This window comes from Homarus americanus, unplaced genomic scaffold (assembly GCF_018991925.1).
Source record: "Homarus americanus isolate GMGI-L3 unplaced genomic scaffold, GMGI_Hamer_2.0 scaffold32871, whole genome shotgun sequence".
In the NCBI taxonomy this organism is placed as follows: Eukaryota; Metazoa; Arthropoda; class Malacostraca; order Decapoda; family Nephropidae; genus Homarus; species Homarus americanus.
Window position 1 is genome coordinate 2479278 of NW_024748870.1, and position 23239 is coordinate 2502516.

The window sequence follows — 23239 nt, forward strand, 5'->3', positions numbered from 1 at the left end:
TGTGTGTGTGTGTGTGTGTGTGTGTGTGTGTCGTCGACACTTAATAATATTTTTGTTTTACCCCCTGAAAGAATTAGCCTCCCCAGCTTATATCACCTGAAGATTAAACACCCTAACGTTTATATAACCTAACCTAATTTAACCTAACCTAACCTAACCTAACCCAACCTAACCTAACCTAACCTAACCTAATCTAACCTAACCCAACCTAACCTAACCTAACCTAATCTAACCTAACCCAACCCAACCTAACCTAATCTAATCTTAATAATCATGTAAAATTTTGGAGAGTCTGAACTGAGTATTACCATCATTAATAACGGAGACGGTTCAAATTTCCATTGAGACATAAATACAGATTACGTTACCAACTTACCGTAACGCACTGGAACGCTACTGTATAAACCTGACAATAATAACTTAACCTAAAACAATTATATAAAGTAACACTATTTGGGATGTGTCTGTGTGTGTGTGTGTGTGTGTGTGTGTGTATATATGTGTGTGTGTGTGCGTGTGTGTAAGTGTAAAGGGGGTGGAGCTACGAGGGCCGAGTGAATTTTTATTTTATTTTTTATGCGAGCCGAGTTTAATATATCTAGTTAATGTTGTAACCCGGATTTTCAGTGTTAGAATATTTTGTTTTTACCGCGTATTTTGAAAGTTATTCTGATGGCGTGTTTTTTAACCTGTATGAAATAGTAATAAAAATTTGGACAGAAGATTTTAATATTTATCCAGATGTAATTTGATTTTTAACTTCGATTTAATATAATGATGGAGAGCTGCCATTGCAATCACCCCTTCCCCTCCCCCGTCACCCATATCTCTTCATCTCTCTCTCCTCTACTTTATTCTTCTCTTCTCCTCTTAATCCTTTCCTTCGTCCTCATTCTCCCTCTTCCTGTTGTTTCTTCTCTTTCCTCTTCCTTTCTCCTATCTTCCTCCTCTTCCTCTTCACCTCCCTCCTCCTATTTTACTTCTCCCACTTCCTCTTCTTCACCTTCCTCCTTCTCCTCTTCTCCCTCCTCCTCTTCTCCCCCCTCCTCCCTTTCACCTTCCTCTTCCTTCCTCCTCTCTCCTCCTCCCTCCTAGCTTCCACCTCCTCTTCTCCCTTCTCCCTCCTCCTCTTCTCCCTCCTCCTCTTCTCCCCCTTCCTCTTCCCCTTTCCTCTTCCTTCCTCCTCTTTCCCACACACACAAACATGGGAAGCCAAAATTGCTCTCGACAGGTAAAATAAACTCCTCCCTCCACTCTGACCCAGGTAGGAAAGTGGCCTGACTCTCCTGGTGACGCAGTGGTGATAATTGCTGCTGATGGTGATAATGGTGACAGTGGTGAGATTTCCTGGTCATGGTGAGTGGTGAGGTGATGGTGATAATGGTGACAGTGGTGAGATTTGCTGGTGAGTGGTGAGGTGATGGTGATAATGGTGACAGTGGTGAGATTTCCTGGTCATGGTGAGTGGTGAGGTGATGGTGATAATGGTGACAGTGGTGAGATTTGCTGGTGAGTGGTGAGGTGCTGGTGATAATGGTGACAGTGGTGAGATTTCCTGGTCATGGTGAGTGGTGAGGTGATGGGTGATAATGGTGACAGTGGTGGATTTGCTGGTGAGTGGTGAGGTGCTGGTGATATGGTGACAGTGGTGAGATTTCCTGGTCATGGTGGTGGTGGTGATGGTGATATGGTGACAATGGTGAGATTTTGCTGGTGAGTGGTGAGGTGCTGTGGTGATGTGGGTGACAGTGGTGATAATTGCTGCTGATGGTGATAATGGTGACAGTGGTGAGATTTCCTGGTCATGGTGAGTGGTGAGGTGATGGTGATGATGGTGACAGTGGTGAGATTTGCTGGTGAGTGGTGAGGTGCTGGTGATAATGGTGACAGTGGTGAGATTTCCTGGGTCATGGTGAGTGGTGAGGTGATGGTGATAATGGTGACAGTGGTGAGATTTGCTGGTGAGTGGTGAGGTGATGGTGATAATGGTGAACTCGTGTGGTGATGTTTGATGGTGATAGTGGTGATTAAATAGGGTTTCGATGCCTATTGGTGGTGGTAATAGTGGTGACAGCTGTGATGGTGATAATGGTAGTCAAGAGTAGTGGTGGTTGTTGGTGGTTGTGATGGTTAGTTGTGGTAATGATCAGCTGTCATGGTGATAATTGCTGTTGCTACTGTCGTGGTCCCTGTTATGTTGTTGTGATTGTTGTGGGGGGTTGTTATTGGTGTGATTGTTGTTGTGGGGTTGTTATTGTTATGATTGTTGTTGTGGGGTTGTTATTGGTGTGATTGTTGTTGTGGGGTTGTTATTGTTTGTGATTGTTGTTGTGGGGTTGTTGTTGTTGTGATTGTTGTTGTGGGGGTTGTTATTGTTGTGATTGTTGTTGTGGGGGTTTGTTATTGGTGTGATTGTTGTTGTGGGGTTGTTGTTATTTGTGATTGTTGTTGTGGGGTTGTTATTGTTGTGATTGTTGTTGTAGGGGTTGTTATTGGTGTGATTGTTGTTGTTGTGGGGAGGGTTGTTATTGTTGTGATTGTTGTGGGGGTTGTTATTGTTGTGATTGTTGTTGTGGGGGTTGTTGTTGTTGTGATTGTTGTTGTGGGGTTGTTATTGGTGTGATTGTTTGTGGGGTTGTTATTGTTGTGATTGTTGTTGTAGGTTGTTATTGTTGTGATTGTTGTTGTAGGGGGTTGTTATTGTTGTGATTGTTGTTGTGGGGGTTGTTATTGTTGTGATTGTTGTTGTGTGTGGGGTTGTTATTGATGTGATTGTTGTTGTGGGGGTTGTTATTGTTGTGATTGTTGTTGTGAGGGGTTGACCTTGTTTGTGATTGTTGTTGTGTGGGGTTGTTATTGATGTGTGATTGTTGTTGTGGGGGTTGTTATTGGTGTGATTGTTGTTGTGGGGGTTGTTATTATTTGTGATTGTTGTTGTGGGGGTTGTTATTGTTGTGATTGTTGTTGTGGGGTTGTTATTGTTTGTGATGACGTTGTTTGTGGAAGTTGTTATTGTTGTGATTGTTGTTGTGGGGGGTTGTTATTGTTGTGATTGTTGTTGTGGGGTTGTTATTGTTGTGATTGTTGTTGCTGTGGTTGTTATTGTTGTTTTGGGGATTGTTATTATTGCTGGAGTTGTTTTAATTGTCGCTGTGGTTGGCTTTGTTGTTGCTATTGCTGCCGGGATTGTTGTAGATGTAGGTGGTGTTGTAGGTGGTGTTGTAGGTGGTGTTGTAGGTGGTGTTGTAGGTGGTGTTGTAGGTGCCGGCCGTGGAGAAGGGTACATCTATCACCTTCACCTTGACACCTTAATTTCGTCGGTGTAAAAACGTCCCTTCGTTAACTTCCTGCCGGGGAAATTGGACCAATGTCGTGTGTGTATGTATGTATGTGTGTGTGTATGTGTGTGTGTGTGTGTGTGTGTGTGTGTGTGTGTGTGTGTGTGTGTCAGGGGCCAAAGGTGTGATCTGGCTGTAATTACTGCCTCCTACTGACTCACCTATTGCTGTTTCCCCTACTGCTGCTGCTGTTTCCACTACTGCTGCTGCTGCCTCCCTACTGCTACTGCTGCCTCCCCTACTGCTACTACTACTCCCACTTATGCTGCTCCTGCTGCTGCTGGCAGACACACCCCAGCTGCTGGCATCTCTTGGCTGCTGCTCTGCTGGCTGCTGTGAACCTGCTGCTGCTGGCATCTGCTGGCAACGGAACCTGCTGGCAGCAGCAGCATCTGCTGGCAGCAGACACTCTTGCTGGCTGTCTGCTGGCAGCATCCTGCTCAGCTGCTGGCAGCATCTCTTAGCTGCTGGCATCTCTTGCTGCAGCAGCATCCTGCTTGGCTGCCAGCAGCATCCCTGCTGCTGCTGTGGCATCACTGCTGGCTGCTTGGCATCTATGGCTGCTGGCATCACAACAACAGCAACGGCATCTCTACTGCTACTGCTGCCTCCCTACTGCTACTGCTGCCTCCCCTACTGCTACTGCTGCCTCCCCTACCTGCTTCTGCTGCCTCCCCTACTGCCTCAATTGCGAGAATCCCTTCAACCAAGGTCATATTTACAGAAAGGTCATGGAGAGAGAATGCAACATACACATAATCAGGGAGCCACACTAACCACACACCCCAACAAACCTAACCTAACCTAACCAAACCACCCACCTCTGTGTTAGCTACTTCACTCGGGCAGTTCACAAGAGTTCTCACATCTCCAATTTCTAGGAAAAATGTAAATGCCTTAAAACCTTTCAGAAACTTGTACCATAAGTTTAATTCATCACACACACACCCACACGCCACAACCCACACACCCACACGCCACAACCCACAACCCACACGCCACAACCCACACACCCAGATACCACAACCCACAACCCACAACCCACAACCCACACACGCCACAACCCACAACCCACACGCCACAACCCACACACCCACACGCCACAACCCACACACCCACACACACGCCACAGCCACACACCCACGCCACAACCCACACACCCACACGCCACAACCCCACACACACCCACACGCCACAACCCACACACACCCACGCCACACAACCCACACACCACACGCCACAACCCCACACACCCACACGCCACAACCCCACACCCACACGCCTGGCCACACCCACGCCAGCCACACCCACGCCTGGCCCACACACCCCACGCCACAACCCACAACCCACACACCCACACGCCACAACCCACACCCACACACGCCTGGCCCACAGCCACACGCCACAACCCACACACCCCAGATGCAGCACAACCCACACACCCACACGCGCCACAACCCACACACCCACACGCCACAACCCACCAACGAATGGGAAAAAATGAATCAAATATCCTTTCAACCAACATCTTTTTAACCTGGAAGAGTCTTACGTTCCTCCAGGCTCCATTAACCCAGGTGTGTATCATAGAAGGTGGAAGATGATGTTTTTGTTCGACAGGTGAGGTGATGCTGTTTCAGGTGTGTAAGTGGTATTGAGGGCATTGATGTGTGTGTGTCTGGTGCATTGGTACGTGTGTTGGGGGCATAAATACGTATGTTGGGGGCATAAATACGTATGTTGGGGCATAAATACGTATATTGGGGCATAAATACGTATGTTGGGGCATAAATACGTATGTTGGGGCATAAATACGTATGTTGGGGCATAAATACGTATGTTGGGGCATAAATACACATGTTGGGGCATAAAATACGTATGTTGGGGGCATAAATACGGATGTTGGGGCATAAATACACATGTTGGGGCATAAATACACATGTTGGGGCATAAATACACATGTTGGGGCATAAATACGTATGTTGGGGCATAAATACACATGTTGGGGCATAAATACACATGTTGGGGCATAAATACGTATGTTGGGGGCATAAATACGGATGTTGGGGCACATATCCAGGGTTGGTCAGTCCACTGCCACACTAAGACATTATTATACCCCGCCCGAATTTAAAGGGGATATAGCACTTCAGTCTGTCCGTCCGTGAACAATATTCTCCTCAACAGCTTATTACAGCTTTATGCTTTTTGGTGATCAGCTGAAGATTAGTCTCCTCCCTCCTCCAGCTTATTTCACCTGGTTATTAGACAGCCTGGAGTAAGCCTAACCTAACCTAACACTAACCTAACCTAACCTAATCTAACTTACCAGATAAATTAAGCTAGGGGGAGCTAATCTTCACGTGATCCAAAATATAAGTGATTTTAATTTCAACACCCCCCTCCCCCCCTCACACACACACATACACTACACCAAATAACATAAAAAATATCCAGAGAATTATGTACATATAAGCATTTTAGTATACAAGAAAAACACAAGAAAAATAAAACCCCCGTAAAAAAAAAATACCAAAATTGTCTTCCAGGAAATTAAGATTTTTCCTGTTGAGAATAAATTGGCGGGAAAAACAGCATTCGTAAGTGTTTTAATTTTTATTTTTATTTTTCAAAGACTTCGTTGAGGTTTTTCTTTGTACATTAATATACAAATTTTTTAAAGCATTTTATTTATTTATTTATTTCAATTTCGTCAAAACTCATTATTATTATTTTTTTCTTTCTATTGTAAATTCGTTCAAGTTAGATACACAATGAGCTTCATGTATACATCCAGTGACAATACAATGCAATACAACAATAACATCACCAACAACAACAACTACAGTAAGAACACGACCAACAACAACAACTACAGTAAGGACACGACCAACAACAACAACTACAGTAAGGACACAACCAACAACAACAACTACAGTAAGAACACCACCAACAACAACAACTACAGTAAGAACACAACCAACAACAACAACTATGTAAGTGACACAACCAACAAACAACAACTAAGCAGTAAGAACACAACCAACAACAACAACTACAGTAAGAACACAACCAACAACAACAACTGTGGCACATTACTGACCAACAAACAACAACTACAGTAAGGACACAACCAAAGCAACAACTATAAAGAACACCAAACAAACAACAACAACTACAGTAAGAACACAACCAACAACAACAACTACAGTAAGGACACAACCAACAACAACAAATTCACAGTAAGAACACCACCAACAGTCAACAACCATAGTAAGGGATACAAACTAACAACAACAAATTCACAGTGTAAGGACACAACCAACAACAACAACTACAGTAAGAACACAACCAACAACAACAACCAGCAGTAAGGACACGACCAACAACAACAACTACAGTAAGGACACCACCACCAACAAACTACAGGTAAGAACACCACCAACAACAAATAAACTACAGGCGGATGAGCAAACCAACAACAACAACCATAGTAAGGATAACCAACAACAACAACTACAGTAAAGAACAATCACCAACAACAAACCAAGGACAATAACCAACAACAACAACCATAGTATGTAACAAAACTCAACAACCACAGTATGGAATAACAAACCCAACAAATAACAACTACAGTAAGAAATTAATAAACTAAAGAATTTCAAATAAATAACCACAGTAAGAACATCTAACAATGAACCACAGTAAGGACACAACCAACAACAACAACTACAGTAAGAACACTACCAACAACAATGTTCATGGAAAAGGAAACACAACCAACAAACAATTCAGCACAGTAAGAACACAACCAACAACAACAACTACAGTAAGGACACAACCAACAACAACAATCTGTAGTAAGAACACGGACCTCAACAACAACAACAACTACAGTAAGGACACAAACCAACAACAACAACTACAGTAAGAACACAAACTTCAACAACTATAGTAAGGAATACCAACAACAAACAAACCATAGAAGGGACAACAACCAACAACAACAACCTGCAGTGGTGACACGACCACAACAACAACCAAGGTAGTAAGGAATAATAAAATCAACAAAGAACAAACCTATGGAAATAAGGACACGACCAACAACAACAACAACCACAGTAAGAAGAACAAACCCACACAACAACTACAGTAAGGAGTTGGGTTAAATCAACAAACAACAACTACAGTAAGGACACAACCAACAACAACAACTACAGTAGAAGAATGACCAACAACAACAATAACTACAGTAAGGACACAAACCAACAACAAATAACCATAAGGAACACCAACAAATAAACAATTACAGGGTGAACACAACCACTCAACAACAACAGCAGAATAAATAAAACTAACAATGTCAAACCACAGTAAGAACAATTCAATTAAAACTAAAAGAACAATCACCAACAAATGGGTCAACTACAGTAAGAACACAAATCAACAACAACAACTAAGAAAAAGAACAAATCCTGAAGGGAAGGTTCATCAATAATAACAACTACAGTAAGAACACCACCAACAACAACAACTAGTAAGAAATACCTCAACAACAAATAAAAACACCACAGTAATGACACGACTAATGCAAACAAATTGTAAAGGACACAACCAAATAACAACTATAGTAAGTAACAGCCAAATCAACAACAACAACTACAGTAATGTAACCAACAACAACAACTACAGTAAGGACACACGACCAACAACAATAACTATGCAGAACATCACCTCAACAAATAAACAATCACAGTAAGAACACAACCAACAACAACAATTATGTAAGAACAACTCACCAACAACAACAACAACTACAGTAAGAATAATTAATTTAAATGTTCAAATGCAAGAATGCAAACCAAACAACAACAACAGTAAGAATACCACTCAACAACAACCTTCATAGAAGAACACAAATCAACAACAAACAAACCAACAACAAGTCATTCAAGAAGGACAACCAACAAACAACAATGAATAGTAAGAACACTACTAACAACAACAATTGTAGAAACGGAACACGACTAACAACAACAAATTAATAGTAAGAACACAACCAACAACAGCTGTCATAAGAACACCTAACAATAATACCATAAACACAACCAATAACAACAATCACAGTAAGAACACCACCAACAACAACAATTCACAGTAAGTGACATTAAATCAACAACAAATGAATCACAGTAAGTACGCAACCAACAATAATAAACAACAACAACAAATGCATAGTGCGAATACCAATAAATAAACAACTAAGTGGTAAGAACACAACCAACAACAACAATTTAAGAAAAGTATTACAACAACAACAACTACAGTAAGGACACGACCAAATGCAATTAAACAACTACAGGGAAGGACACAACCAATGGAACAATGAATCAGCAAGAACACCCACTAACAACAACAACCAAGGTAAGGACACACAAACCAACAACAACAAACTACAGTAAGAACACCACCAACAACAACAACTACAGTAAGAAATTAATAAACTTACTCAACAACAACTAACAACAAATCCAAACAAACAAATAACCACAAGGAAAAGAAGAACACAACCAACAACAACAACTACAGTAGTACCCAACAACCAACAACAACAGCTACAGTAAGAACACGTCTCATCAACAACAATCATGTAAATAAAACACCTCACCAATAACAACAACTATAAAATCACCAACAACAACAACTAACAACAACCAACAACAACAATGTAAGAAATACTCACCAACAACAACAACTACAGGAAGGTTCAAACCAACAAACCAACAACCATAGAAGAACAAACCAAACAAACAAATAAATCACAGTAAGGACACAACCAATGTAAACAACAAACTACAAGAACTACCAACAAATAAACAACTACAGTATGGACACCATCAACAACTACAGTAAGAACACCAAACACCAAATAAACAACCAGTATGGACACAACCAACAACAACAACTACAGTAAGAACACAACCAACAACAATAACTGGTAAGGACACAAATCAACAACAACCAGGAAGAAGAAATAGACACAACAACAACAACTACAGTAAGAACACACAACCAACAACAAATCACAGAAGACACCCCAGCAAATAAATTCATAGTGCTATAATCACCACCACTAACAATCAAGGAACAACAACTAAAGTAAGGACACCACCAACAACAATCTTAAAAATATCAGTCTCAACAACAACAACTACAGTAAACACCAACACCAAATAACTACAGTAAGGACATCAATCAACAATCCATGGAAAAGGACACAGCTCAATCAACAAATAACAACCACAGTACAGTACAAACCAACAACAACAACTACAGTAAGAACACAACCAACAACAACAACTACAGTAAGGACACCACCACCACCAACAACTACAGTAAGGACACCCACCAACAACAACAACTACAGTAAGGACATCGACCAACAACAACAACTAAAGTATACAAACCAACAAATAAACAAACCTAACAGCAAGAAGTCTAAAACCAACAACAACAGCCACAGTAAGAACACAACTAACAACAACAACTAAGGGCAAGGACACAACCAAACAAACAACAACTACAGTAAGGGACACGACCAACAACAACAAACCATAGTGCTAGAAATTCACAAACAAATAACAACTACAGTAAGGACACGACCAACAACAACTAAGCAGTAAGAACACAACCAACAACAACAGCTACAGTAAGAACACAACCAACAACAACAACTACAGTGGGGCACACAACCAACAACAACAACCACAGTATGACATTACCACCAACAACAACAACTACAGTAAGGACACGACCAACAACAACAACCACAGTAAGAACAATAAACCAACAACAACAACCAGCAGTAAGGACACAACCAACAAACAACAACTACAGGCAAGGACACAATTAACAACAACTACAGGTGACACGACCAACAACAACAACCACAGTAAGAACACAACCAACAACAACAACTACAGTAAGGACAATAACCACCAAACAACAACTAGTAAGGACACGACCAACAACAACAACTACAGTAAGAACAACACAAACCAGTCAATAACAACGCCAGTAAGGCTGACGACCAACAACAACAACTACAGGTGAACACAACCAGTCAAATAAATACGCGCAGTAAGAAAATTAACAACCAACAACAAACAACTACAGTAAGGACACACAACCGGCAAACAAACAACCATGTGCAAGGACACGACCAACAACAACAACTACAGTAAGAACACTTAATTCAACAACAACAACTACAGTAAGGACACAAACTCAACAACAACAACCACAGTAAGAACACAAACCAACAACAAACTGAACTACAGTAAGAACACGACCAACAACAACAACCACAGTAAGAACACAACCAACAACAAACAATCAGCAAGTAAGGACACCACCAACAACAACAACTACAGTAAGAACACAACCAACAACAACAACTACAGTAAGGACACAAATCAACAACAACAACTACAGTAAGGACACACAACCAACAACAACAACTACAGTAACATCCAACAACAACTAAGCAGGTACTCACACAACCAACAACAAACGCGACAGTAAAGGACACGACCAACAACAACAGCGTGTAAGGACACACAACCAACAACAACAACCACAGTAAGAACACAAACCAACACCACAACTACAGGGCACAATTCAACAACAACTATAGCAAGGACACAACCAACAAATAAACAAACTACAGTAAGAACACCACCAACAACAACAACTACAGGCGTATTGCACAACTAACAGAAACAATGAATTCTACAGTAAGGACACGACCAACAACAACAACTAAGCAGTAAGTGGACACAAACCACCCAACAACAACTAAGCAAAAGAACACAACCAACAACAACAACTACAGTAAGAACACAAACCAACAACAACAACCACAAAGAACACAACCCCACAAATAAATAGCTACAGTAAGGACACAACCAACAACAACAACTACAGTAAAGAACACAGCCCAATGAACAACACAACTACAGTAAGGACACAACCAACAACAACAACTATGGTGTAAGGACACTAATTAAACAACAACAACTACAGTAAGGACAACCAACAACAACAACAACAAACCAACAACAACAACTAGTAGACACAACCAATGTCAACAACTACAGTAAGAACACCACCAACAACAACAAATCACAGTAAGGACACAACCAACAACAACAAATTAAGGTAAGTGACACAAACCAACAAACAAATAACCAGTAAGAACACCACCAACAACAACAAACCACAGTAAGGACACGACCCCAACAACAACAACTACAGTAAGAACACCACCAACAAACAACAACTGTATAGTAAGGGCTATTTAAACCAACAACAAATAACTACAGTAAAGAACATTAATAACCAACAAATGTTATAGTAAGGACAACAACCAACAACAACAACTACAGTAAGAACACTCCCAATACCAAACAACAACAAACCACAGTAAAGAACATAATTCAACAACAAATAACTACAGTAAGAACACAACCAACAACAACACCAGTATGATACTAAATCCAAACAACAAATAACTACAGGTGACACAACCAACAACAGCTAAATTCTATGAAAAGGAGTACCACCGTATCAACAACAACTATAGTAAGGACACAACCAACATCAAATAACTATATAGTAAGAATACTCCACTCAACAAATAACAACTACAGTAAGGACACAACCAACAACAACAGTAACTACAGGGCGACAACTAACAACAACAATCAAGCAGTAAGAACACCACCAACAACAACAACTAAGCAGTAAGGACACGACTAACAACAACAACTACAGTAAGAACACCACCAACAACAACAACTAAGGTAAGGACACAAACCAACAACAACAACTACAGTAAGAACACAACCAACAACAACAACTACAGGCGATTACAAAACCAACAACACAAACTACAGTAAGAACAACAACAACAACAACTACAGTAAGAACACCAACAACAACAACTACAGTAAGGACAACCAACACCAACAACTACAGTAAGAACACAACCAACAACAACAACCAGTAAGGACACCACCAACAAACAAATGTTCATATGGTAAGGACACCACCACCACCAACAACCATAGTAAGGATTAACACGACCAACAACAACAACTACAGTAAGGACACCACCAACAACAACAACTACAGTAAGAACACAACCAACAAATACCAACCACAGTAACAACACCAACAACAACAACAACTACAGTAAGGATACACGACACAACAACAACAACTACGGTAAAGAACACGACCAACAACAACAAACGCAGTGGCGATTAATGACTTCAACAACAACAACTACAGTAAGAAACACAAACTAACAACAACAAACTACAGTAAGGACACCACCCAACAACAAATAAAACTGCTGGGTAAGAAACACAAACCAACAACAACAACTACAGTAAGGACACGACCAACAACAACAACTACAGTAAGGACACAACCAACAACAACAACTACAGTAAGAACACAACCAACAACAACAACTACAGTAAGGACACCACCAACAACAACAACTACAGTAAGAACACAACCAACAACAACAACTACAGTAAGAACACCACCACCAACAACAACTACAGTAAGGACACCACCAACAACAACAGCTACAGTAAGAACACGACCAACAACAACAACTACAGTAAGAACACAACCAACAACAACAACTACAGTAAGAACACCACCACCAACAACAACTACAATATGGACACCACCAACAACAACAGCCTCAAACCCCCACACAGTATATCGGGTTTCTGGGTCTCCGCTTAAGATGTCCCGCTGAAATATTGCCAAACTTTGATCGACATCTGGGGCGATATTTGATGTGTGCCGGCAGATTGTGGGTGGGCTGGGGTGGGCTGGGGTGGGCTGTGGTGGGCTGGGGTGGGTGGGGTGGGTGGGGTGGGTGGGGTGGGCTGGGGAGTGGAGCTGGGGTGGGCTGGGGTGGGTGGGGTGGGCCTGGGGTGGGCTGGAGTAAGCATGAACGAAGAGTGAAGGCAGACTTGGGGAGGTGTGTGTGTGTTATAGCCAATCAGAAGCTCAGTTATAAACGAGACAGATCTAACATCCCTCCGCGGATAATAGGATTAACATTATATTACAACACACATAACTCTTGTGTAATAAAAGCAGCAATATATTAAGGCTATCTGTAATCACTATTAATTACTTCCTACTGTTATTATGTAATGCTGTACCCAATACCCTACAGGTAACAGGGGGGTAAATATGACATGGTTTTTCTAGCAGATGAGGGTAACTTCCATCCACCTTCCCGCCCATACTGACATAGCATTCGTGAGAGTTGATTAAGAGGAGGTATTTTTTTCTCCTCACATCTTTTCTGTTGTTTTTTTTTTAACCCGAGTTGTATAGTTATATATATGTATTTATTTTAAACTTTAACCTAACCTAACCCAACTAACTCTTATTTTAAGCGAACCATAATTAACCTAACCTAACCAAACTTAATCTACTGTGCCTCGACCTAATCCAAACTAACGTAGTCTATCGTCTACCAAGCAATTCTAATTTATACTCCAGGCTTAACCTAACCTAATTTAACTCCTCCCTCCTTCTCCTCCTACTTCTCCTTCCTACTACCTCTCTTCTTACTTCTTCCCCCTCCTCCTCCTCCTCCTCCTTCCCCTTTTAACTTCTACTGGACAACAGACGGACATGGAGAGATCATTGGAGGAGGAAGAGGAGGGAGAGGAGTGGGCGAAGAGAGGAGAAGGAAAGAGAGGAGATAGAGAGAGAGAAGAGACGATAACAAGGGGTAGAAGGAAGGGGGAAAGAAGGTAAGAAGGGTGGGTGGGGAGGTGGAGTAGAGACGATGAGGATACTTAAAAATTTCCTTGATAACAAAACCGAATCGATATAACATCCTATTACAGAGAAACTGATAAATGTAAACAAACTTCTCCACGTCAACGTCAACCAATAAGAATCAAGTTTATTTTTACCTCTAATAATTAATCCCTTCACTAATTGGTCATATGAAACTGTCGTCATCGCTCAACGGGGTTTGTATTGGTTGACTAAAATAAAGCTGTCCCCACCCCCCTTGTCCTCCCCCCTTCTCTATGATCGGCCGAGGCAATTATAGAGGTAATATACGGCGCGTAATGTGATTGGCTGAGAAGATTGAGGTCGTCTGAGGGTGTTGATTGGTTCAATCTCGCGGTGAAGTTCCAACGGGGTCTCTCTCTCTCTCTCTCTCTCTCTCTCTCTCTCTCTCTCTCTCTCTCTCTCTCTCAATTATTGTTTATTTCCCGCCAGTTAAACATCAAGTACTTCTATACTATACATCCGCTAATTCCTTCCGGTGGGTAAATAATTCTCCGTCGTTAATCTGTTGGAGATCAAATTTCGGTATCCAATTGACGAGAAAAATCTCATTCCCCGGCAAGTGGTGGTGAGTGGATGACCGGTTAGTGATTTTCCCGAGCCGGATGATCAAGTGACCTATTCACGGAGATGAGTATTCCCTGCCATCAGTATTCCCTGCCATTAATATTCCCTGCCATCAGTATTCCCTGCCATCAGTATTCCCTGCCATCAGTATTCCCTGCCACCAATATTCCCTGCCATCAGTATTCCAAAATATTCATCTTAATATTTTCATCCCTGAGGCTACGTGACTTGATCAATGTAATGTGAGTCTCAGTGTAATTTTACCGCCATTTTGGAACGTTATTTATATTTGGTTTTTGGTCAACCTTTAGAGTTTTGTAGTGTTCGTGTAATGGTCAGCATGCTCGCCTCGCAAGCGAGAGGACCCGGGTTCGATCCCCGGGCAGGGTGAAACTATGGGCAAGTTTCTTTACGTCATTTGCCTCTGTCTACCCAGCAGTAATTGGGGACCTGGATGTTAATCGCTTTGTGGATCGTGTTCCGGGATAATGGTTAGCCAGTGCAGTTGGCGAGTTGTCCGGTCTTCTCGGACTATTCCTTGACACTGGGCCATGCAGCTCGTTAACTTAGGGTGTGGTTGTTGTGTTGGCAACAGCTTCTACACCTTAAACAAATTCACGCCTAGGTAGCCCTTGGGCCGGCCAATTTCATTACACGAGGGGCAACCATTATTATTATAGTATTGTTGTTGGTGTTAGGTAGTAGTGGTGGTTTGAGATGGTGGTGATAGTGTTGGTAAGTGGTGGTAATAGAGGGGTTTAGGTGGTGGTAATGGTGGTAGTAGTGATGGTGACATTGATGGTGATGGTGGTAGTGTCAGTGATAGTGGTAGTGTTAGTGACGGTGGTAGTGGTATTCACGAAGGGTCTTAAGCCAGCCCGATGAGAGAGAGAGAGAGAGAGAGAGAGAGAGAGAGAGAGAGAGAGAGAGGCAATACAGTTGCAGGTTACAAAGCACCACGCCACAACACACAAGCTTCACCACTTTTATATTTCTGTTGCCTGGAAAATTCAGGCATATTCCAAAATCGTCTGATGGATGAACTCCAACCCAGGCGAGACTTTTCATCTGTTAGAAACAATAAAAAAAAATAAAATGTTCCTGGAATTGTAATACGTTCTGGGAATATTTCTCACTATACATACATAATGAGATATTGTGGACGTGAGAAATACAATATGAAGGTTTTTATTTTTGGATAGAGGAAGCGATCATACACGGTGGGAGATGGTGATGAGGGTTTAATATAGTGTGGTGATGGTGTGGTGGTGTGGTGAGGTAAGGTTGGTGGACGTGGTGGCGAGACACACGTACACACGCAAACTACTACCATCATTACTACTACCATCATTACCACCACATTACCACCACATTGACACACCATTACCACCCTCACACAAGACTACGGGCGCCACAACCCACGTTTAATTAAATCACTTTACGAGACTTTCATTTTTGAAGACATCATGAAGAGCTCCTGTGTGTGTGTGTGTGTGTGTGTGTGTGTGTGTGTCGTTATAGGTATCTCCAGCAGGGGAACGTGGGTGGGTTGTTGGCTAAAAGTGGGTGGAATGTGGGCTAAAAGTGGGTGGACTGTGGGTGTAAAGTGTGTGAATAGTTTCATTAACAATAAAAAAAAAGATATATGGTTTTTATGTCAAAATTCAGGCCACTGTTTATCGATGGCTCTCCCCCCCTCACCCCTTTAGTAATACTGCAAGACTGAATAGGGATAATAATAGTCCGCTTAATCCTTATATTCCTATTGAAATTGTACTCAAATAGGGATAACTTAATGGTTTTTGGTTAGGTTAGGTGAGGCTAGACTATCATGGTATAATTTTCAGAAAATCACAGGTTGAGTTCCAGCAAAAAATCCCGTTATTATTTTGGGTAAATCCTGGTATTAAATCATCGTATACGGGCTTTTAATCGGTGCAGGAGACCAATAACATAAAATTACGCTCTGCAACAACATCCATGTATAAACTGTCAGCGTGTGATTGATCAAACTACAGCAAATATCAGGTCATTTCAAGGTTATACTCTGTGACTGAAGTTTATCATGGCATAGAATAGCACAGGCAAAGGTAGGTGTGTGTAGGTGTCTGTCTGTGTGTGTGTGTGTGTGTGTGTGTCTGTCTGTGTGTGTGTGTGTGTGTGTGTGTGTGTGTGTGTGTGTGTGTGTGTGTGTGTTCATTATGCAGAAAATCACCGTAAAAAACTTTCTATGGTCAAATTTTTCTGTTAGGTTGTGGTGAAGTGGTCTATAGTGCAGCCTTAAACACGAGGTATGGACCGTGGCGGAGGGCAGCATGATGCTTCTACCTCCCCGCAGACCAGACTCCCCCCACCCCAACTCCTCCCCACACCTCAACCCCACCCCACCACACCCCACCTCCTCCCCAGAACACCTTCCCGCAAATTAAATTAAAAAAGATCAAAACTTTAACAACTTTACTGAGAGATTTTTGAAAAGTTAATCTTTCTCAGAGGAAGAAAGATATTAAACCTCTCCTCCCATAAATCTGAGATATTTTGACAGAATGGTTTTGTTTTATTTAATATTGAGAATAATATTTAATGGCAAACTCTTCCATATTTTTTAACGAGGGATATGGAGATCACATTTAGCTTAGGCACTTCAGTTTATTTCAACTTTTGGCCTAACCTAACCTAACTTAACCTAACCTAACTTAACCTAACCTAACCTAACCTAACCTAACCTAACCTAACCTAACCTAACCTAACCTAACCTAACTTAGCCTAACCCTCCAGGTATTGTTATGGTGTTTAATTAGCGGGTGACATAAGCTGGATTGCCTACTCTTCAGGTGATCCAAACACAGAGGAGTTGTCTTTTTTCAGCTGGTTCTCATCCCATTTTCTTTACAAGTCTGGCTTCGTTTTTTTTATCCAACGTCTGTTTGTCTCTGTCGATGTTTCAGTCGGTCTGTCTGTCTGTCTGTCTCTAAATCTGGATTTTTCAGTCAGTCTTTTCTTAATGACAGACTCCCACAAACACACGCACGCACTCACGCAACGCACGCACGCACCCACGCACGCACACACACAAACACACACACACACACACACACTAGCATTACCAGACACTCAAGCGTTAACAGAAGTCTGCGCTCAAGTGCCACTAAACACTCAAGGAAATTAATTAAGATTGTTGTAATTACCAGAAGTTGTTTCGACTACTTGTACTTAAAGGGTTATTAGGCAGAGAGGTCGACACGCGGTGAGGAGGGTAGCGCAGTGTGTGTGTGTGTAGAGGAGGACGAGGTGTGTGTACAGGAGGACAAGGTGTGTGTACAGGTGTATGTGTGTGTGTAGAGGGTGGACGAGGTACAGGAGGACAAGGTGTGTGTACAGGTGTATGTGTGTGTGTAGAGGTGGACGGGGTGTGTGTACAGGAGACAAGGTGTGTGTACAGGTGTATGTGTGTGTGTAGAGGATGGACGGGGTGTGTGTACAGGAAACAAGGTGTGTACAGGTGTATGTGTGTGTGTAGAGGATGGACGGGGTGTGTGTACAGGAAGACAAGGTGTGTGTACAGGTGTATGTGTGTGTGTAGAGGATGGACGGGGTGTGTACAGGAGGACAAGGTATGTGTACAGGTGTGTATGTGTGTGTGTAGAGGAGACGAGGTGTGTGTACAGGAGGACAAGGTGTGTACAGGTGTATGTGTGTGTGTAGAGGTGGACGGGGTGTGTGTACAGGAGGACAAGGTATGTGTACAGGTGTATGTGTGTGTGTAGAGGGTGGACGAGGTGTGTGTACAGGAGACAAGGTGTGTACAGGTGTATGTGTGTGTAGAGGGTGGACGGGGTGTGTGTACAGGAGGACAAGGTGTGTGTACAGGTGTATGTGTGTGTGTAGAGGGTGGACAGGGGTGTGTGTACAGGTGTGTGTGTGTGTGAGGTGGACGAGGTGTGTGTACAGGAGGACAAGGTATGTGTACAGGTGTATGTGTGTGTGTAGAGGTGGACGGGGTGTGTGTACAGGAGGACAAGGTATGTGTGTACAGGTGTATGTGTGTGTGTGTAGAGGGTGGACGGGGTGTGTGTACAGGAGGACAAGGTGTGTACAGGTGTGTGTGTGTGTAGAGGGTGGACAGGGTGTGTGTACAGGAGGACAAGGTATGTGTACAGGTGTATGTGTGTGTGTAGAGAGGAGGACGAGGTGTGTGTACAGGAGGACAAGGTATGTGTACAGGTGTATGTGTGTGTGTGTAGGGTGGACGGGGTGTACAGGAGGACAAGGTATGTGTACAGGTGTGTGTGTGTGTGTAGAGGATGGACGGGGTGTGTGTACAGGAGGACAAGGTGTGTGTACAGGTGTATGTGTGTGTGTGTAGAGGGTGGACAGGGGTGTGTACAGGAGGACAAGGTATGTGTACAGGTGTATGTGTGTGTGTAGAGGGTGGACAGGGGTGTGTACAGGTGTGTGTGTGAGGGTGGACAGGGTGTGTGTACAGGAGGACAAGGTATGTACAGGTGTATGTGTGTGTGTAGAGGGTGGACAGGGGTGTGTACAGGTGTGTGTGTGTGTAGAGGGTGGACAGGGTGTGTGTAGGAGGACCAAGGTATGTGTACAGGTGTATGTGTGTGTAGAGGATGGACGGGGTGTGTGCGGGAGGACAAGGTGTGTGTACAGGTGTATGTGTGTGTGTAGAGGGTGGACAGGGTGTGTGTACAGGAGGACAAGGTATGTGTACAGGTGTATGTGTGTGTGTAGGGTGGACGGGGTGTGTGTACAGGAGGACAAGGTATGTGTACAGGTGTATGTGTGTGTAGAGGGTGGACGGGGTGTGTGTACAGGAGGACAAGGTATGTGTACAGGTGTATGTGTGTGTGTAGAGGGTGGACGGGGTGTGTGTACAGGAGGACAAGGTGTGTGCAGGTGTATGTGTGTGTGTGTAGAGGGTGGACGGGGTGTGTGTACAGGAGGACAAGGTATGTGTACAGGTGTGTGTGTGTAGGGTGGACGGGTGTGTGTACAGGAGGACAAGGTGTGTGTACAGGTGTATGTGTGTGTGTGGTGGACAGGGGTGTGTACAGGAGGACAAGGTATGTGTACAGGTGTATGTGTGTGTAGAGGGTGGACGGGGTGTGTACAGGAGGCAAGGTGTGTGTACAGGTGTATGTGTGTGTAGAGGGTGGACGGGGTGTACAGGAGGACAAGGTATGTGTACAGGTGTGTGTGTGTGTGTAGAGGGTGGACGGGGTGTGTGTGTACAGGAGGACAAGGTATGTGCAGTGTATGTGTGTGTGTGTAGAGGGTGGACAGGGTGTGTGTACAGGAGGACGAGGTGTGTGTACAGGTGTATGTGTGTGTGTGTAGAGGTGGAGGGTGTGTGTACAGGAGGACAAGGTATGTACAGGTGTATGTGTGTGTAGAGGGTGGACAGGGTGTGTACAGGAGGACAGGTATGTACAGGTGTATGTGTGTGTGTAGAGGATGGACGGGGTGTGTGTACAGGAGGACAAGGTGTGTACAGGTGTATGTGTGTGTGAGAGGGTGGACAGGTGTGTACAGGAGGACAAGGTATGTGTACAGGGTGTGTGTGTAGAGGGTGGACGGGGTGTGTGTACAGGAGGACAGGGTGTGTGTACAGGGTGTGTGTGTGTGTGTAGAGGGTGGACAGGGGTGTGTACAGGAGGACAAGGTATGTACAGGTTATGTGTGTGTAGAGGGTGGACGGGGTGTGTGTACAGGAGGACAAGGTATGTGTACAGGTGTGTGTGTACAGGTGTGTGTGTGTGTGTAGAGAGTGGACGAGGTGTGTGTAAGGAGGACAAGTGTGGTGTGTGTGTAGAGGGTGGACAGGTGTGTGTACAGGAGGACAAGGTGTACAGGTGTATGTGTGTGTGTGTAGAGGGTGGACGGGGTGTGTGTACAGGAGGACAAGGTATGTGTACAGGTGTGTGTGTACAGGTGTGTGTGTGTGTGTGTGTAGAGGGTGGACGAGGTGTGTGTACAGGAGGACAAGTGTGGTGTGTGTAGAGGATGGACGGGGTGTGTGTACAGGAGGACAAGGTGTGTGTGTACAGGTGTATGTGTGTGTGTGTAGAGGGGTGGACGGGTGTGTGTACAGGAGGACAAGGTATGTGTACAGGTGTGTGTGTGTGTGTAGGATGGACGGGGTGTGTGTACAGGAGGACAAGGTGTGTGTACAGGTGTATGTGTGTGTGTACAGGAGGACAAGGTGTGTGTACAGGTGTGTGTGTGTGTGTTTGATGCTCCTCTCTGGACAGTACCTAGACATCGACTACACTGTTATGTTTTTAATTTGAACAAGATACACCTTAGCACTACGAGTTGTGTTCTCTTGTCAAACGTAATTTAATCGAACCAATGAATCACTTAACGTTATAACCTTACCTTAGGGGGAGGGGGCGAGGCTGCGGCTGCCACCAGATGAATAATGTTGCTCCGGCGTAGAAAGATCCACAGAATTATGTAAATCATTTAGTTTGATCATATCTTCACTATACAGGTTACGGTGCACTTTAAACTAGTCATTAATAATTATCTTGTATTATCCATTGACGATTAAATAAAAAAATCTGTGACTATTCATCCAGATTTCAGGGGAATGAAGAGTTATGACAGATTTGATGTTATAGAGGAAACCTCCACTGAAGTGTATTAAAACAGGGTGAGTCTAATTACCATTGTGTTTTTTTTTTAAGTGAGTATAGTCAGTGCCGGCCTATGATCGCTATTCTCATTATCACAATTACCAACCTAATTCTCAGCCACACAGTTCTTCTTCTTCACTTAAGACACAATTTAATCTTCTAACACGTACCGAAAACTCACAGCTGATCGTGTCATTCTTTCACCACCACACTATCACCGTTTACAGTCTATTTTCACCGGTTTATTCACCAGAAGCTCTATTGACACTTGTTGTTTTCAATGTTTACTTTAGATTCACAGAAAAACGAAGCACTATCAGAGAAGGTAAGTGATCCCATCGGTGTGTGAGTCGATCTCCTGGAAGCTACTGACAAATTGACAATAACACCATTACCAGTGTTGCCAAATGTGGTTGGTGAAAATCAGCTAGATTGACCTGTAGAATCCGCTAGAAATTCCTGTACCTGTACGAAGTTCGAACGTGTAATGGACATGGGCAGCAGAGGGACGGGGTTGGGTTGCTCATTACTCTGTTTACTTTATTTATTTGTTTTTCTAATTCCAGGGGGAGGACAGAATAGGTTTTAATTACTAATGCATACGAAATCCGCTAGAACTTCCGCCAAATCCAGTGAAAATGCACCAGAAAATCCGCTATCCGTAAAAGGTCTAGCCATCCGAGTTTTGAAAGGATAAACCGCTAGATTTAGCTGATTTTCCGCAAAGTTGGCAACACTAAACACTACGTCACCACCACCATGACTCTCAACCAAGGCTGGAAAGTGTTGATGTTATAATGTAATACTACGCTTTAACACGTAAGATCTTTAACTGCAATATTCTAGATTAATAAATAAATATTCATGAAAATTTAAATTCAAAAAGAGTTAAAATAAGTGTTGAATATACTAACATAGAGACAGGAATGTAAATATACAGCAATTCAAAGCGCATTCGTGTTAAGTAGGAACACGGCCAAGTTTACTGTCTGGTTCAGCCCAAGACATTTACTGAACTTACACCTTTGTATAGTCTATAATGTGATTGTATTCTACTCAATGATGATGATTCCTGCATTATGTTTACTCGTCATTCGTTTCATGGGAAAAAAATAATTAAATTTCAGTAAAAGTAGAGAATTCCCTAACACGAAAATGAGTCACTAATTTAGGTGCATATTTAGCAGTATCTAACATGTTCCCAGAGTCATTAAACTCATCTCTACTTAATAAAGTCTCTTAAATTAAGGATATAGTTTCGAAAGACAGATTCATTAATTACATAACAGGTGTTTATTTTTGTGAAGTGGATGGGACAAAATAAATCACTCCATTTTTCTAAACTAAATTGTAATTCCATAATTTTCTTACGTTTATTAGGTTTATAGGTTATTATTTTTTTTTCCGATTCTCAACAGACAACGACCATCTAGAACTAACAGTTACCGTTTTTGAACCAACAGATCATGGATGGTAACGCCCAAACGGAAGTATCCAACAGGAAGAACTTGGGAATGTTTTGTGGAGAGATTGAACAGACAAGAACCTTCATTTCGGAGACTTCCTTCGTCAAAATTATCTTCAATGTCAACAACTTCACCGAGGAGACTTACTTCAGCTTTGACTCTCGCGTGGAGCAACAGAAGGAGGTAAGAGGCAACGGAAAGTGGGGGGGGGCAACAGGAGGGGGGTAGACAACGGGAAGGGGAGACAACAGGAGGGAGGAGGAGGGGTACACAACGGAAGGAAAGGAAATAGACAACAGTATGAGGT

The 23239-nt window shown here is 42.8% G+C and overlaps 1 protein-coding gene across 1 annotated transcript in view; it reads left to right on the plus strand.

Annotated features, from left to right (window-relative positions):
- The window catches only part of LOC121853126 (cubilin-like), a 56021-nt gene that overhangs the window by 25567 nt on the left and 7215 nt on the right, over window positions 1-23239 (plus strand). Inside the window, 1 exon segment of the mRNA XM_042347067.1 lies at window positions 22930-23115. Coding sequence (XP_042203001.1) covers window positions 22930-23115 — 186 coding nt within the window.